The sequence below is a fragment of the Bacillus rossius genome, chromosome 7 (assembly GCF_032445375.1).
Source record: "Bacillus rossius redtenbacheri isolate Brsri chromosome 7, Brsri_v3, whole genome shotgun sequence".
NCBI lineage: Eukaryota > Metazoa > Arthropoda > Insecta > Phasmatodea > Bacillidae > Bacillus > Bacillus rossius.
Window position 1 is genome coordinate 52,598,233 of NC_086335.1, and position 17,150 is coordinate 52,615,382.

At 35.9% G+C, this 17,150-nt stretch overlaps 1 protein-coding gene across 5 annotated transcripts in view; it reads left to right on the top strand.

The window, feature by feature from the left end:
* LOC134534020 (protein abrupt-like) overlaps window positions 1-17,150 on the top strand; it is a 354,312-nt gene that overhangs the window by 330,894 nt on the left and 6,268 nt on the right. The window contains exon 6 of one of the 5 annotated variants that reach the window (XM_063371955.1): window positions 14,949-15,278. The exons of 3 other annotated variants lie outside the window; for them this stretch is intronic. In XM_063371955.1, the coding sequence (XP_063228025.1) occupies window positions 14,949-15,145 (197 nt within the window). In that variant the 3' untranslated portion in view covers window positions 15,146-15,278. Of the gene's footprint in view, window positions 1-6,012; window positions 10,269-14,948; window positions 15,279-17,150 lie in introns of those variants that run through there. One more of the 5 variants, XM_063371939.1, reaches the window with a different exon arrangement.

The window sequence follows — 17,150 nt, forward strand, 5'->3', positions numbered from 1 at the left end:
GCAATGTTTTTTATGTAGTACCTATGTTGTTTTTGCAAGTGTATTATTTTATGAATTTGAACCCAATATTGTAGTGTAGTGTAGAATTTTAATGTTTAAAAATCTATTAGATATTGTTTTCCCCACTTTATATAAAACTTCAAATATTTTTAGTTGAATTTTCAGTTAGTCTTAAAATGTGTCACCATAAGCGATAATAATTTTTCATTTCCTTGTCACATATAAGCATTCTAAAGGTTTTTTTTTTTTTAAATAGATGTTAAATGGCATTCATTGGCAATAACAATACACCTTACCTATTAGCTAAATATTTAACAATTTTGTCATTGTTTCTGTAATATGATGTAACTGGCTTCTGGACAGAAACTCATGGGTTCAAACTTCAGATTTGGTTTCACTATGATAAATACATAGTTTTATTGTTTTGGATGTAATATTATGTGAGTGTTATTATGTCGAATTGGGTTTGTTTTGAGAAATATTGACTTTCAGTTACTGCAGCTCTAAATGTCTTCTGAGTTTATGCCTGATGAATAAAAGTGCATGTTTATTGTGCCAGTAAGTCTTGTAACAATGTGAAGAGTTTGTGTATGCACACAAGTGAAATAGTTTATGATGATACTCATTGGTAATATTAGGTAACTTTTCAGTGTTGAGCTGTATGGTAGCATATAATATAAGGAAGAACTACTAGAGCTGAAATTGATTTGCACAGAAACACGCAAAGCAGTGAACTGGTATTGTCTTGGTATCTCCGTCATTTTATGACTTAGAAATGAAGATGTAGGTGTTATGTGTGTCCAATGTCCGTGTATTGCAAGTTTCATAACTAAAGTTGATTTTAAAACACTTGGTTCTAGCCAGGGGCGCAACAACTAAATTTCCAAAAGGGGGGCAATATACCTTTTTATAAAGAATCATCAATCTCCCCTATTGAAGCGGGGGTCCGGCGGTCCTCCCCTGGAAAAATTTGTATTTCAAGGTGGAAAATGCTGCTATTTAAGCAGTTTTATCATCAAAAAATTTATTACACAGCACTTTCTTTGCCCCCGTTTGCCCCCACTTCAAGGTTTCAGAGGGGGGGCAAAATACCCTTGCCCCCCCGTGTTGTTGCGCCCCTGGTTCTAGCCACTTTCACGGTCCAAAAAAAAAATTTTAAAAATTGGGAGACAGAACTAAAGAACATATCTCTACCAAATTTGACTTCAACATCTCTTTAAATGCTAATACAAATATCACACAATATTTTTAAATTGAGCATGTTCTTCTAAAGTTCTTGTAAGTTGTTTAGCAGTTGGAGAAGGCAGACCCCTTAAGGAGAAGGACAGCTTTTAGACACAGCAAATTAACCAGGATATTTTATTAAGTAGTTCTTTTGCAGCTATCTCAGTGGATGATGCATAACCCAGTCAGGGATTTTTTTTTCTTAATAGTTAAATATATACCCCTACTCTCTCCCACACCCCTTTTCCTCAAGCTTGCTACTTGCCTCTGTGTTATTAAACCATGAAATACTCTACGTTATTAATAGGGACAAGATTATATGGTGAATTGTGATAAAACCTAAATAACACTGAAATGCAAGTTAATACACCATGTAGCACCAAAGTGCAAGTTATATCATGGAATAAAGCAGTATTTAAAGAAAACTTAATTGAAATTATTAAGAAATTTATCTTTTTTTTTTAATTCAAGGAATATCATTAATTCTGGACAAAAGATTGTATATCAAAGGGCATAGATAAGAAAAATTAATTTAATTTGTTTTATTGTGCATCTCTTATTTTGAAACTTACTTTGAAACCGCAAGTACTCACCAATTTATTTTTAAATGTTCTAAATGATTAATTTATTACAATTATTTTATTGTAAAAATGCAACATATAAATATTACCACTATTCTGGTGGAGTAAGTATTACATTACAGCATTTATAAAAATAAAAACAATAACACCGAAATTTTTTGTTTTGAAAAGAAATTGAACTAAAAAAAAAAAAAAAAACTTAATAATCTTGTCTCTAGTAATTAGTGTACCTAGATGTAACACACAAATCCTGTAAGCTGTCATGAAGTAATGTGTACTTCATGCCACATATCTGCAAGGCTGATCACAATAACAGGTGTGTCACCACCGAATCCAGAAGACCACTAGTAGTTATGTAGTGAGGGCATAGAGAAGGTGCAACCTAGCCTAATAGATACTGTCGTACCTTCTCGAGCATAACACAAAATATTTTGACAGCAATGACAAATGTCTTTCCTGTGGCACTCAGGCTCACAGGTATGTGGCACAAAGTTTAGGTACACTGCACTTCTGACAAACTTTTATCTTGAGTTATTCCTCTCCAACAATACACATGATCCTTTCAGAACCAATTCCCATGAACACGAAAGATCTCATGATAAGAGTCTGTGTAATTGAATGAGGTTATCAACCCATGATCAGTAGTTACATACTTATGTAGGTTTTTATGCCATGTATATTAAATATAAAATTCTTTTTTTTACAAATGTTTTGTTTTATGGTTTTTCTAAGTGTTCTATTTTACCATTATTGTATTATCTTGAACTGTATTGTACTGTGTACTGTATAAATATAATGCATGCATATTATTAATAATGTCTCCACTTGAAGGTGGAATTTGCCTGAGTGGCTATGTACTTAAAAGAAAATAAAAGGAGATACATTTCAAGTATTGTCGAAACTTCATTCTGTGCTGTGTTAGGATGAATCTGGGCAGGATTAGGCCTGCTTGCAGCCATCTAATTACCAACAGTTCAACCTACAAGATCTGGCAAGTGGTACGTGAGGAGTAGGTGACCCTGACAAGCAAGCTAGGCTCAAATAAGAAAAGAAGGTTACATTCTGCTCATTCTGCTTGCTATATTATGAAAATATTGATAGCTTTTCACCCAGTGCAACCACATCCAAATCTGGCAATTTCTGCTTGAACAATAAACATCAGCTCGAAATGGTGGGACAAAATTATATCCTCAGTACCATAAACCACTGGATTCAGCTGAGTCTGACATTTTGAACCAAAACTAACAGATAGCATTCATTCCAACAACACATGCTTTATAGATATTTCTTCACAATGACAATTTATATTTCAAGTAGCCACTCATTCCATGGGGCATATATCTGTGGTCAGTAAATCCTTGATTAGAGAAACTTTTGACTTTCATAATACACGGAACGCGATCATCCGACATTAAGTCATTTGGTGGGAGAACGAAGATTACAATTATTCGTCAAATAATTTTTTTTATTTTTTGCATGTCCTTTCCCTACATTCGGCTCTTGGAGCCTGCGCACTGGAAGGCGTGACACACACGGCCAGGAAACAAGGGGCATTACTGTGAAGTCCGCCACTACAAGGAATTAGCCCCTAGGGAGAAGGCTTCCACCTTACCTGCCAGCAGTGGTGGATGCAGAAGCCCTGGAAGGTTGAGATGTTTGTTTTCACCAGTGTGATGGGGCTGGAGGGGGAGGTTGAGTTCCTCAAGCCCCTTTGTGAACCTGCCTCTGCCTGCCATGCCATCGATCAATAGCTGGGAATACAAGCGCCCACTGCTCTCCAATCTGAATCTCCTTGCCGAGCTGATAGGTACCTGTCGTGTACTTTAGGTACCTATTTGGCAAAGGTTTGGTATTGGAAAGAAGTTGGCAGACTGAGAAGCCGGGACTATGGAGGTTTTGGGCAGTGAGGCAAGTGTGTGTAAGGGTTTTTATTTAATATTTTACAAAATAAACATGAGGTACATAAATACCATAGCCAGATCTGGTAGTGGCGTGGATCATGTAGCAAGGGCCCATGGACAGGGCTATGTAGCTAAAGGGGGGACAGCAAAATTCCCCATGGCCCCATTGAGTTTTGAGATTATATTTTAATCCGTGAGTTTACCTCGATTGTAGCACAAGAATTACAAGTCTGTTGGTAGAACGATTTATTGGAAACCTTACAAGTTATGCAATAAGTGCAGATCATAATTACAGTTATGGCTACGGTAACATTTATCATCTGTAGAGTTTTTAGAAAAAAATTTTTAGGGACGTTATGAAAAAATTATGAGTGAATATTTATGATGCACGCACACCATGCAACAAATTTTTCACAGGATAAAAAATAATGGTACATACAAAAAAAGGCTACATACAAATAAAAATTATACATGTGCTTTTAAATCTCATACTTCAGTGATTTATATTGAATACTAGTCTATGTAAAAAAAAATTATTTATTGTGAATGTTAGTGCTATAAATTGTGTTTACAATCTTTTTCAGGTGTATTTATATAAGTGAGGTTATTTTCAATAATTATTTATTTATTGTAATAATTAGTGATAGAAATTGTGTTTATAAACTTTTTCAAGTGTATTTTCAAATTTTTTTACATAAGTGAGGTTAGGTTTTACTTCTTTAGGCACACTATGATAAAATATGAGTGTGAAGGTTTATGATGTGCATGCACCATGCAACTAAATTTTCACAGGATTAAAAAAATGCTACATAAAAAAAATAGGCTACATAGAAATAAAAATTATATACATATGTGCGTTTAAATCATACCTATATTTTAGTGATTGATATTGAATACTGGTCCATATAAAAAAATATTTATTATGAATGTTAGTGATATAAATTCTGTTTATATTATTTTTAAAGTACCTATATTTATATAAGTGAGGTTATGGTCTCATATGTATAATTTAATAGAATAAATATCAACACATTTATGGATTTTAATTATTAATTTAAAATAATTTTAAAATTTTACTAAATTAAATAAATATTTATGTTTATACACATGCTTATAAAAATATTGAATAATGAAAATTTAATTAATTTTTTTAAATTTGTTTGAATTTATAGGTAGGTACTTCAATAACCGTATTTATTATATCACGCCAGTACTTTTATTAATTTATTTCTGTTAATTATTTTTACAATGGTTTTTGGAAAGTTGTACATTAAGTAATGTGGAGGGGGCCTGACTAAAGTTTTACTTCCCCGAGCCATTGGTTATTCGCGATGGCCCTGGCCGTTGAGTCCAGCAGGGAACTGCTGAATCTTCACAGCACTTTGCGAGTGCAGCGGTGGAACAGTATCCTGAATCTTGTCTTCTTCGAACCTACATGCATCCAAAGTAAAGACCACCTGCCTTCATCTCGAAAGCTGAGTAGGTTACTCCTTCATGGGTGTGCACTGTACTCCAGTGTGCTGTGCAAGATGATAGTTCGTACAGGCTGTGACATGATTTTGGGTGATTTGTTTTGCCTTCCCTAGATTCGGCAATGGCTAATATTTTTATCGTGAACAATACAGATGAAATCAGTCTGAGTGAAGTTTTTAACTGGCGTGTGGTTGAACAGTCGTATCAGCACTTCTCCGTTGCCATAAAGTTGGTGATTATTATAAACAGTAATTTTATTAACAATGCTAATGATATTTTTGACTTGTATGGAATGCAACATAAAAACTGGAGATGGAGATGTTTTTATAAGTGTTATATTATGTAATAAATGAAAAAAAAAAACTAATTTCTTATGATTATTTCTTTCATTATTATGGTTTAAAATTTCCTTTCTCTCACAAGGCTTTGCTGTGGTGTTTGTAGCAGATTCCTTTTTAATTATCAAAGAAAATAAGAGAATACTCAAAATAATATTTCTTGTCATAAAATAAAATAATTTATTTTTAACATTTATGATATTCACTTTGCACAAATAAATAAACTTATCTCATTTTTCATAATTTTGAAGTCTTATATTAAGCAACAACTTGTGAAATGAGCATTGAATTTGGCTTTTTGTCTTGTACGTCTTTAACGTTAATGATACTCACTTTGCACAGATAGTTATCTCAAGTTTCATGTTTTTGAAGTCTTATATTAAGCAACAACCTGTGATATGATCATTGGTCTTGCACGTCTTCGTAGCCGGCCACTGGGACGCCGGGGACCGGGAGTGCGCGGCTCTCACGTGATGCGTGTGTCGTGTGTTGCAGGGCCGGAGGCGGGCAAGGCCTGGTGCAAGGAGTGCGGCAAGGAGATGCGGCAGTCGAGCCTGAGGCGCCACATGATGGACTGCCACTGGCCTAACGCGGGGGAGGTGTGCCCCTACTGCGGCAAGACTCTGCGCACCCGCAACAGCCTGCACAGCCACGTGTCCGTGTACCACCGCGAGCTCAAGAAGTCGCTGCCCGTCCTGCAGCTGTTCGGCGACGGCTCCGCGTGAGGGGAGCGAGTAGCCCTAGTCACGTTCCCTGCAGGACTCGCAGCGCAACTGTTTGTTTCACAGCCAGGAACACTTACGTTCTTCATATACATAAAACTGTGTGATTGTGATTTTGTGGTAGGACTTACCATCTCATCAGAATCGGGGTAGGTGATGTGATGAGAATGCAGTCAGTGATGAAACTATAGGGGTGGGGGGGATGAGAGCAGCTCTGGAAGACTCCCCATGTCACGGCAATGCCCGCCACATTACCCTCTTGAAAATAAATCGTTGGTTCAACCCCTCTGGGAATTGAACCCAGATTGCCTCAGTGATGGGAGGCAGGTGGGGGGCCATTCATCATCATTCCAAGTCAGAAATACCACAGGTTGGTCACACACACTAATTTTAATTTGAGTCCAATTCAGTCGATGCAGGTTTCATGAATGGGTCAAAAGTTACTGCTATGTTTCCCAGCCGGACAGGTAGTTTTAAAATATTTTTAAAAAAATTCTTTCATGGATTCAGGACTGTTTGTATTTGTCAGGTTTGTAAATTTGCCTTCATAAGTACTACGACAAACAACTGTATAATCATTTCACTGATTTGTCATTGCCATCGTATTGTGTTCACAAGTGAAATAAATAAAATATTGTGGCAGGTTTGGGGTTTCATAATTAGTAAATTCATTTCATGTAAGCTGAATTTGTATTAAATATGAACACATAAACATTATTGTAAATATAATTGGTGTAGTGAATATTTTATAAAAAACCATGCCATATTTATGTAGCCCAAGGTGTTGTATATAAAACATATAGACCATGCTTGTACCTAATGTATAAGAGCATATAGTCAAATGATGAACACTCGTTTCCTTGTATGACTATAAATTTATGATTAATTACTATGATACCAATATTCAAAAAGAACCAACTGGCTCAACATTTCACACGAGAATGTAATTTTTGTGCTAAGTTCTATAAAATACTTCAGATTTCAGTATAACGTAGTTTGGCCAAATTTATTAGCAACTGGAATATTAAAACACTGATAGGTGGTGGATTAAGAAAATTGTTTGGACATACATAATTTCTGTTTAAACTGTGTGTCATAAGAAACCTCAGTAATAGACAAAAAAGATAAATGTGCAAAGAGTCTATGTCAAACATTAAATGTATAGACAGCACAGATGAACACAGTGGCTGACAACGAGACATTTGTGACAAGAACAGTAAATAAATACAACAAGACACCTTGGACAATGCAACGACGACACAGAGATGCACAAGTGAACCCAGCGATGTGTCTAAACAGATATTCTGAACTACACAACGACAAAAGCACAAACACAGTAGGCTTCCGAAGCCAAAACTGTTGCAATTTTTCGGGAACTGAAATCTGTTCCCATCCTTAGGCACAGACAGACTAAGAGGAGATACTGGAAAATGGTGGTTTAATACCTTTGACCCCCTCTCCTGGCATAGCCAATGACAAGCGAGCAGTCCTATGATTGGCCGTGCACCTGAAAGCTGATGTTATTGGCTGATGTGTTGCTGCGAGGATAATTTGTTTGCAATTGTTTTTGTGGTAAATTAGTTTAAGTTTTAATGAAAGGCATTCATTTATATTTTAATTCAATACTTTAACTTATAATACTGATATTGCTGACACTAAATGTAGATTCTTGTATTTTCCTTTTTGCTTTTTGTATGAGTGGAGTAACATTATCCCTGAATATTTTATGACTTTTGTCCCAAGCATGTTTGACAAGTATAGATTTTCGAGTTTCGCCCTTCTTTATATTGCTTTTCTCCAAAGTATGTGCATATTACAGGGAATCTAATAAACCAGTTCTGACAGTGAAACTTGTCTAGGGTTAGTTTTACCCGGGTGATCATGCTTTTAATTGTTTAATTTAACTTTAAAACTGTTCTTAGTCCGTTTGTTTCCCAATTACCTTATTATTTTCAGAAAGGCCATGGACATGGGAAATAACCGATGTACCACTTAATTTTTAGGCAGTTTTTTGTTGAATGGTGGAGGACTCTTGGGTTGTCTGTGTTATTTTATGTTGTCCGGTGGGCAGCCATTTGCTAGGAGTTCATCGTTTAGGTTAGTTTGTTCCTCAGTAACTGATTTCTTGTCAAAGCAAATCACTTCAGCTCGGTTACTTACAGAATGAATAATGCCTGTTTTGGTACTTGATGGATGGTTCAAATTGAAGTGCCGATATTGGCCTGAATGTGTCGGTTCTCTGTATATTGTAGTGGTGATTTTTCAGTTTTATTTGGAGAAAGGAATATCTAGGAAAGGAAGGCTCTCATCGGTTTATTCTTCATTTCGTAACTTTTTAGAAGGCCTGAATGAATGACGGAAATTTTAAAACTCCTCTAAGTTTTCAGGTCCATGTTGCCAAACAAGAAAAGTTCTGTCAACATAATGAAGCTAGATTATAGTTAGATGTTTTCTGCATGTTTGTATATTCATCTTTTTTTGTCCATTATTGAGGTTTCTTATGGCATATACTGTAACCAACAATGGCGTATGTCTAAATCCAAAAAAAAAAAAAAATTAATCTATCTACCTCGTTGCAAGAATCATTCAAAGAATTGGTTGCAAACTTATATTTGCTGACTTATGATGTTCTGCTAAGAAATGTGATCTGGTCGCTGATCAAATAGTGGTTACAATTGATTCACACCATAATATTTGCTTATTTTTCATACCAAAAAAGATGCCTTGTATCAGGTACACCACTAAAATTATTATGCCTACTGCCTCTATGGAGGTGGAATACAGGGGTAGCAGAATGACTGATGGGGTTGGGGTGACCGAGGTGATTCGGGTGACTCGGAAAGGCCACCAGCTAGCCCGCGGAAAACACGAGGTGAACATCCTCAGGGTCGTGATGTCACTAGTGGCATTGGTTTAGGCAGCGGTCGTTGTTTGACGAGAAGATTCGGGTGGAGCCCCCGGGGCGCTGCTAACTAAGCAACAAAGACGCAAACATAAGAGGGATGTTTTTACCTATCCCAGCCCGGCTCCAGAGGCGGTGGGGGCGAAAGCTTTTATATTTATTTTGGAGTGTTTATTTATGTTAACTTAAATACTAAATCCATGTGTAAAACTTTTCTTTCATCAAATATTGCATGAAACAAATAACGTTAAGTATCTGGACCATGAATTTGTCAATATTCCGAAAAACCAATTTCTAACTTATTTAACAACATGTTTTGTAACTGCGTCCTTTCTTTGTACGGTAGCTCTTCCCGAGACGTTTCCTGGAGTCAACCTGTACCTATCATTATGTCCATGGGTCTCGCGGGCTTACCCATGCAGCCATCTCGGTCGAGATTCGCAGTCACCGCGGAGGTCGACTATGGCAGGGTTGACTATCTACCTTGCAGCCCCTCAACTGTTCATCGATTCATTGTTGCATTGTGCCCGAGCGCATTCCCTCGATGGACACGCATCAGCAGCATGTGGCTGCACACTGATTGGGGCGGTGGCGCGTCATAATGACCTTGGTCGACCGAGGGGACACAGAGGGTTGGCACCACTAAGTTAACACCTATCTTAGTTACATTTGCATAAATAAGTATGTTGCGCTTACTTAATTTTAAACTTCAATGAAACCTGTCTACCTACAGTGACCATTTGAAATTACATATTCTGTCCCTTTGTTTTTTTTTTTTTTTACATGCTGGTTTTATGTGTGAAAGCTTTGAAAACAAAGGAGAAACAATGGCAGGAATAGTGCAGGACTTCTTGGGGTGAGATAATCTTGTAGTGAAAGATATCTTCGGAAACTATTATTTAATGTCTTGTTAACAATTAAAAATAAGAAGTGGAAATCAACTGACAGTGTGGAATAATTTGTAAAATGGCTGAATAACTTTGTTTTTTTGATTATCGTGTCAGTAATTTGTGCATTATTATTGTTTTGCTATTGTATTACTACCATTCCTATACATTTCTTGTCTGTAATTAACTGTTTGATACTTTCTAGAAAATATTGTGACAAATATGTTGATTAAAGATGGCAACTAAGTTATTTATAATACAATAAAAATTTGTCTAATATTTATATATTTTCTTAATTTTACTTTTTGTGTATCCATTTCCAAAGGGGTAAATCACTCAAGTGTCTATTTTATCATTTTTGAAGAATAAAATCATTTGATGAATATTTTCGAGCACATGATTATGTGTCTAGTTTATTTATTACCCATAGTACAGAAGTTTGGTTATTTAGGTTCTGACTGGCTATTTTCTAATGAGGTATCACAAAAAAGACTTTTTTTTTATGTGTTAATATAAATTCTAAAAACTATAACAATAAATTTCCTTAACATTTTCAGAAAATAATAATTTAATATAATTATTGGACTATTTTATTAATTTGAAGAGACAAAGAAAGTTTATTTTTCTAGAATTAATGAGTAGAACACAATTGGAACAACTTTTAGTTTTCAATGTATTAAATTAAATCATACAGTAAATATGAATTAAATATCAAAGTGTCACAATTATATCCTGTATTTAAAATCATTCTCTGAAAGGCAGAACATTTTTTTCATTATAACTAAAAGTAACATATTTATATTGTTTGATTAACACTGCTTGTTTTTATTAAATAATTACTATTTATTTTATTTGTCAGCTTATTTTATTCTGCATCTCCATTATAAGAGCACCAAAAACAAATAGGGAAGAGTTTTAAATTATAGATTACTCATGTAGTCAGTAACACAGTATGAGGTAAGTCAATTTATCGATTATACTATCTAGTTTATTAAGAATATAAATCAATGACTCAAAACTATCAGCCATAAATTCTGAGTCCGACCAAGCCAATTCAAAATATATGATGGCTGATTCTCCTTTACAAGTAAGGTATGAATATATAACCTCAAATTTTATGATTGATTTCAAATACTTGATTACCTCTAAGATAAGATGACCGTGGAGACTATTGACAAACATTCTCAGTTTTAAGTCTACTTTTAACGTGAGATAAATTTGAATTTAAGGCTTCTTTCAATTTAAAAAAATATATATAAAATCATCCACTTTAAGGCGAACTTTTGATCAAAACAATATATATATTTGATACTACTTGCCTCAAGTACAAGTTTACCTAAAAATTAGGCTTCTGCGAGCAGAAGATTTTCACTTCGAGTCGAGCTCGAGCGAGTTTGCTAAAATACTCGCGAGTATCGAGTCGAGTTCGAGTTTTTTTTTTTCAGTTTATTGCACATAAATTTACTGTGATGGAGTAATAAAATGTGAGAACTTTTGAGAAAAATATGGAAATAAAAAAAGAAACCATTATCATTGTTAGCCTACTAAATAGATAGACCTACATTAGAGGTCTGCGAGCCTAAGAATTTTACTTTGAGCCAAGCTCGAGCGAGCCTACTTGAAAGTTCTCGAAGCTTGAGCTTTTGTGATACAGTTACACTTTTGGGAAATTATTTTTACCTTAAACTTAGTAGGTATAATGTTTGAATAAAGTATTAAAATGAAGTGGGCTTATTAATTTTGGGTAACTATTTACAGAGTGCTTTTATAATTTGCACTGCTAGGAAAAAAAACATGTTTTCCATTGAATCTAACCTGTTTCCATTGGTTCATTAGTAACTGATATCATCCAACTAACATAACCACAGTTTACAAGTACGTATATGTTTGTGTAAATGTAACATAACTTTGGAATAATTTCATCCTTGTCAATTTTTCTGGAGTCCTTACTGAGCTTCAACTAACTGAGCACCAAAAATCATGTTGTTTGAAAAGTACATTCACATTGTTTCAACATTTCCACTTTTCGGCACAAAAATTCTGAGAGAGATTGTCATAGAGTATTAAATTCTGTTCTTCAATCTATCATGCAGAAAAATAATTTGTTCTGCACGTTCAGGAGTTAAATTAGCTCTACGATTGGAGATGGTGTTTACAGCAGATGAGAAGCATCTCTCGCTGGCAACCTGTGTGGCTGGAATGCTTTAGTAAAATTGTTGGTAAATATGTAGAGTCGCGGTATATGCGGAAAAAAAATGCTAAAATTCCGAAAATACTTTTATTCTATGCTCTTTCACTTCCTCTTTTCAAATCAACCGGCGGAGATAAGAAATTCCAAATACTTTAGGAATATCGAATTTTTTAATTTTCATCACAATACCTGGGTATTCATGCGGCGATCACCATTGTTTCTGGTTTACGAGTATCTATTATGTTTCTTATTGGACAATTTTGTCACGTGACAGTTCCGTGATTGGCCAGTATTCAAATGAACCAATACGTGATTATTTATTTATTTATTAATCCGTCGGAGGTATCGCGACGTAGGTGAACGACTACATCATTTCCTTCTAATGGCAAAGGAAATGTACCCGCCTCCAACTTAGGTGGGTTTTTAACGTTTCTAATTTTAAAGTCTTATTTTTTATTTTGATATTGTCCGGGTTTGTTAGGTCAGGTCAGTTACATTATAAATACTTTAAAACTAAAGAACCATTGAAATTAATTCACATTATTTTTTATGTCCGCTTAGTTTGAAAGTATTAATAATGTAACTGACCTGACCTAATCGACCATTTTATTTATTACGCATTCACGAACACACGGCAAAATAACAAAAATGGCGTCGGTCTAATGGTTGTACAGGTGTTGTATTGCAAAATTAAAAAATTCTATATCTCCTAAAGTATTTGGAATTTCTTATCTCCGCCGGTTGATTTGAAAAGAGGAAGTGAAAGAGCATAGAATAAAAGTATTTTCGGATTTTTAGCATTTTTTTTCGCATATACCGTTACTCTACATATTTACCAAATTGTTTAACCTCGAAATTAGTGTCAAATATCTGTAACTTGTCATTAAGTTTAATCAATTTAAAGTAATAAAAATAGAAGCATTTTACTTAATTCAATTTACACTTGCAAAAAAAACTTACGCACAATAAACCTACATGGAAATTAAAGTCTTTTTCAATGTCCTGTAGTCTGAAATATGTTTACTCATGTCATCAAATGTAGAGCTGTACTGAAGAAGCCGATTTTGCCAATATTTAGTTGAATCGGCATTTCTGCCAACTTCCAATACTCTTGTTAATTTTCGGCCGATATTACTGAAAAACGAAAGAGACTGCCATAACCTAAAAATCCACTAGTACCCTTTTCACTTTTCGTAGTAGTACTGCATTCTTTCAGATCGCATTATTTCTTAGCAACATGTGCCAACCGTACATATCAAGATTTAACATCCTTTTTTTTTAATATGTCCTAAATAAATACATTACCATCACGGTAAATACACATCTCGGTTATTACGGCAACTATAGTGCAAATGTGGTAACTATCATGCTTCTGCAGTAGTTATGGTATCCACAAAGAATCGTTAGTTCTTTTTATGGTAATTATCTTAAGATAACTATTGGAATTGTACTGTAGTTATGGTACATCATCCATATTTCTTCGTAATTTGTTGTTCATTTGTCTTTTCTTCATATTTATAATTACGTGCGCCATTACTGGCAGGAACTTTCATAAAAATTTTAAACGGGACTTTATATCATACATTTTATGGCGTAAATGATGAGACCCCGGACAATTTAAACGCTTTTTACAGTAAAATGCGGGAAATGTTTCCGCATAAAGCGGGAAATACTTCCGCATAAAGCAGGAAAGTGATACATTAAAACTATGCGGAAAATTATAGAAGTAAAAAAAATTCATCACGGAAATTCGTAAATCCCGGGTACGTAAAAATGATGTGTTCATGTATACGGTCGATCATGTTACATTATAAAGTAAAGGATAATAGTGTTGTAAGACTTTTATTCCCTTATAATGAGAGTCTTTTTTTTTCTATAGGTAGAGTGCAAGAAAAGCTCGCTCGAATTTCGAGTTGTTGAAAAGCCACGAGCTCGAGTTCGAGTATTACTAAAAAACTCGACTCGAAACTCGAATTTCGAGTACTCGCAGGTGTCTACTAAAAATGTTACTTGTTAATCAAGGACTCGAGTTGAACCTTCTATTTCTAGATCCACATTGTTCACTATATATCTTTTATTCAGTAATCATGGAACTGCTATGTCCAGCATGGAATGAAGAGTACCTATACGTGAGCAGTGGCGTAGCAAGCGGGTGGCAGGCAAGGGCGTAGCCGGGGGGGGGGGGGGGGGGGGGTTTAGGGGTTCAAAGGCCCCCCCCCCCCCCCCCCTAGCACCAAATCTTTAATTAATTTCTTATTCATCACTCAAACAAATTTCATATTAAAATTAATAAAAATTTTACCATTACAATATTTAAATTTAAATACCGAAAACTGCTAAAATATTACCTATTTTACACCTTGAAATGCAAATTTTCCCGGTGGACCCCCCGCTTTAATACGGGGGGGGGGGGGGGGGGGGCGGCGGCATGCTTCTTAACACCCCCCATACGCAAATCCTGGCTACGCCACTGGTGGCAGGGACGGCCACCGCCAGGGGCACAGGAACAGGAGGGGGCGCCGCCGCGACGGTTTCGCGTTACTGGAACCCCTCCCCCCCCCCCCCCTCTTTTAATCCAAGAGGGGGCGCCATTTTCAATTCTGGCCAGTGGCGCCAGTCACCTTAGCTACGTCACTGCACGTGAGGCTGTAGCGATGGGTGGCTGGGGAGGCTTGCCACAGAGGAGGGATGGCGGACCGGGGGTCAGAGTCGCGGGGGTCCTGTTGCAGGCGTGTTCCCGTGCCGCCTGTGCGAGAAGGTGTTCCGCAAGAAGTGCCGCCTGCGGGTGCACGTGGAGAACCTGCACGGGCCCAAGGCGGGGCCCTTCGAGTGCGTGGTGTGCGGCACCTGGTCCAAGAACGCCGAGAGCATGAGGAAGCACCTCTCGCGGGCCCACGGCAAGCGGTTCGCCCTGCTGCTGCCGTAGGGTGTTGTGTCTGCGTGTCATTGTGTGTGCGTGTGTAGGAACTGTTACGGTGCACAAATATCTTCAAGTGTCTATTTTATTCTGTTCATCTCACTTAAAAATGTCCTATTAAAATTATACGTAAACGTTCAAATTGTTTAATTTACCAATTTCACTGTCAATTCTTAGCCCCTTATTTTTTTTCATTGCACTTGAAATAGGTACTTAAAATGTATTGGTTTTATAGAGTAATAAAAATTTAACTTGTGCAAGCGTTATTGAAGTGTGAGCAAATTGTATGTTGTAATTCACTTGATTGTAAAATGTTTTTTTAAGTTAGCCATAACTGCACTACACAGGTAGTCAACTTGGAAGGTAACTGACCCTGAGCGAAATTTTTTTTAGAACTGACTAAACCTTCTAGAAAGTCTATTTGGAAGAATAATATTTTTTTTTTTTTGTAAATTTAAGATTTCTTGCATTTGTTGTTACAAGCAAAATACTTGGTGAGTGGTGAAAATTTTTGTTATTATAATTTAATTTAATGTGTATTTTGGTAATCAATATTTAAGGAACAGAGCTCTTTAATAATTGGCTTGGTCTCAAACCACAAGGAGTTCTTCAGCAAAAAAAACATTTTATGACCACATAAGAAACGTTAATTAAGCAACAAAGTACCACACCAGGTGTGATACTTTACTATTATCTTGAAAGGTATTTCACTTGGTGGTGTGCACAGTATTGCCTACATATTGGATGATGGATGAAGTTAACATATACACAGTTGGACATTATGTTTGGAAAGTGTCCTAGTAGAGACACAAACACTAATATTCTAAATGGTAGCAGCACACACTAACCACACAGCAGGGGCAGATCCAGGAATGACACCAGGAATTAGGACCTAGTGTAATACCTGTTTATTACTGCACATATTTTACCGTTTTGGGGAGGGGGGGGGACACGCCCCTGCCACACAGCCATAGTAACAAAGTTACTCATGCATGCGGTGGATATTGTTACAGAACAGTGCATCAGGGTTCTTGATTGGTTTACAAAATAAAAGAAACAAATAAAAAAAACCTAATTTAATCCACACACTACGATGTACAAACTAGTTAGCCTTAATTAAAACAACATACCAAGTTAATCATGCTAAGCTATCTGCAGCATTTAACATTCAGACATTAGAACGTCATCGTTCCAGAGGCGGAATCGTGGAAACAAACATGAGTAAGGACACAACTCACCACAACCTGCGAGCAAACAGGCGAATGAAATAATTTATGCTTTCGCCTTCATTTTTTTTGTTTTGTTTGATATACTGCTTACTGCTATAGCAGCCTATTTGGATTGTGCAGTGGTATGTATGAGCAAAAGCGTGAGTGCCTAAAATAAACAAAATCAAAAGGTTTGGTACCTATTTATTAAGTTGATTTTTATTTACAGAAATGAAAAATCTCTTATTTTCCCAGTCTGCCTAGTTATAAAACGGGGCACTTATCACCCAATAAAAATGTGATTACATTTTTAATTTTGCTATTTTGCAACATGAGCATAACATACAAATACAAAAAATAATTAGCACGCATTGTAATATTGATGTTACTTACCAAACTCCACATCATGAGATGGCCCTTATAAGCTTCAGTAACAACGCAAACTAACTCAACAGAAAGACATGGGGTGATTGTCTGACACGGCACATGGTAACGGATATGATTGGCTGTGTGTTGAGTGTCATATCGCGTGAGTATTGGGGGGACAATCTTCAGTGGAAAGAAACACCCTCCTCCCTTCCCCTATCATTTCGCTCTCACTACACAGTTCTGTTTCATTTGTTGAATTTGTTAACTGAACTGAAAGCAATGTGTATATTTTTGTCTTCTAAGGTTAGTTAATTGTTAGACAAAGTTATTTATTCAATTAGTTTTAAGTAAAATCATTTTAAAAAGTGTTGTGAGCCTAATTGTTTTTATTATTTTTGTATTTTTTTCATCACCCTCATAGATGACACATGTGGCAC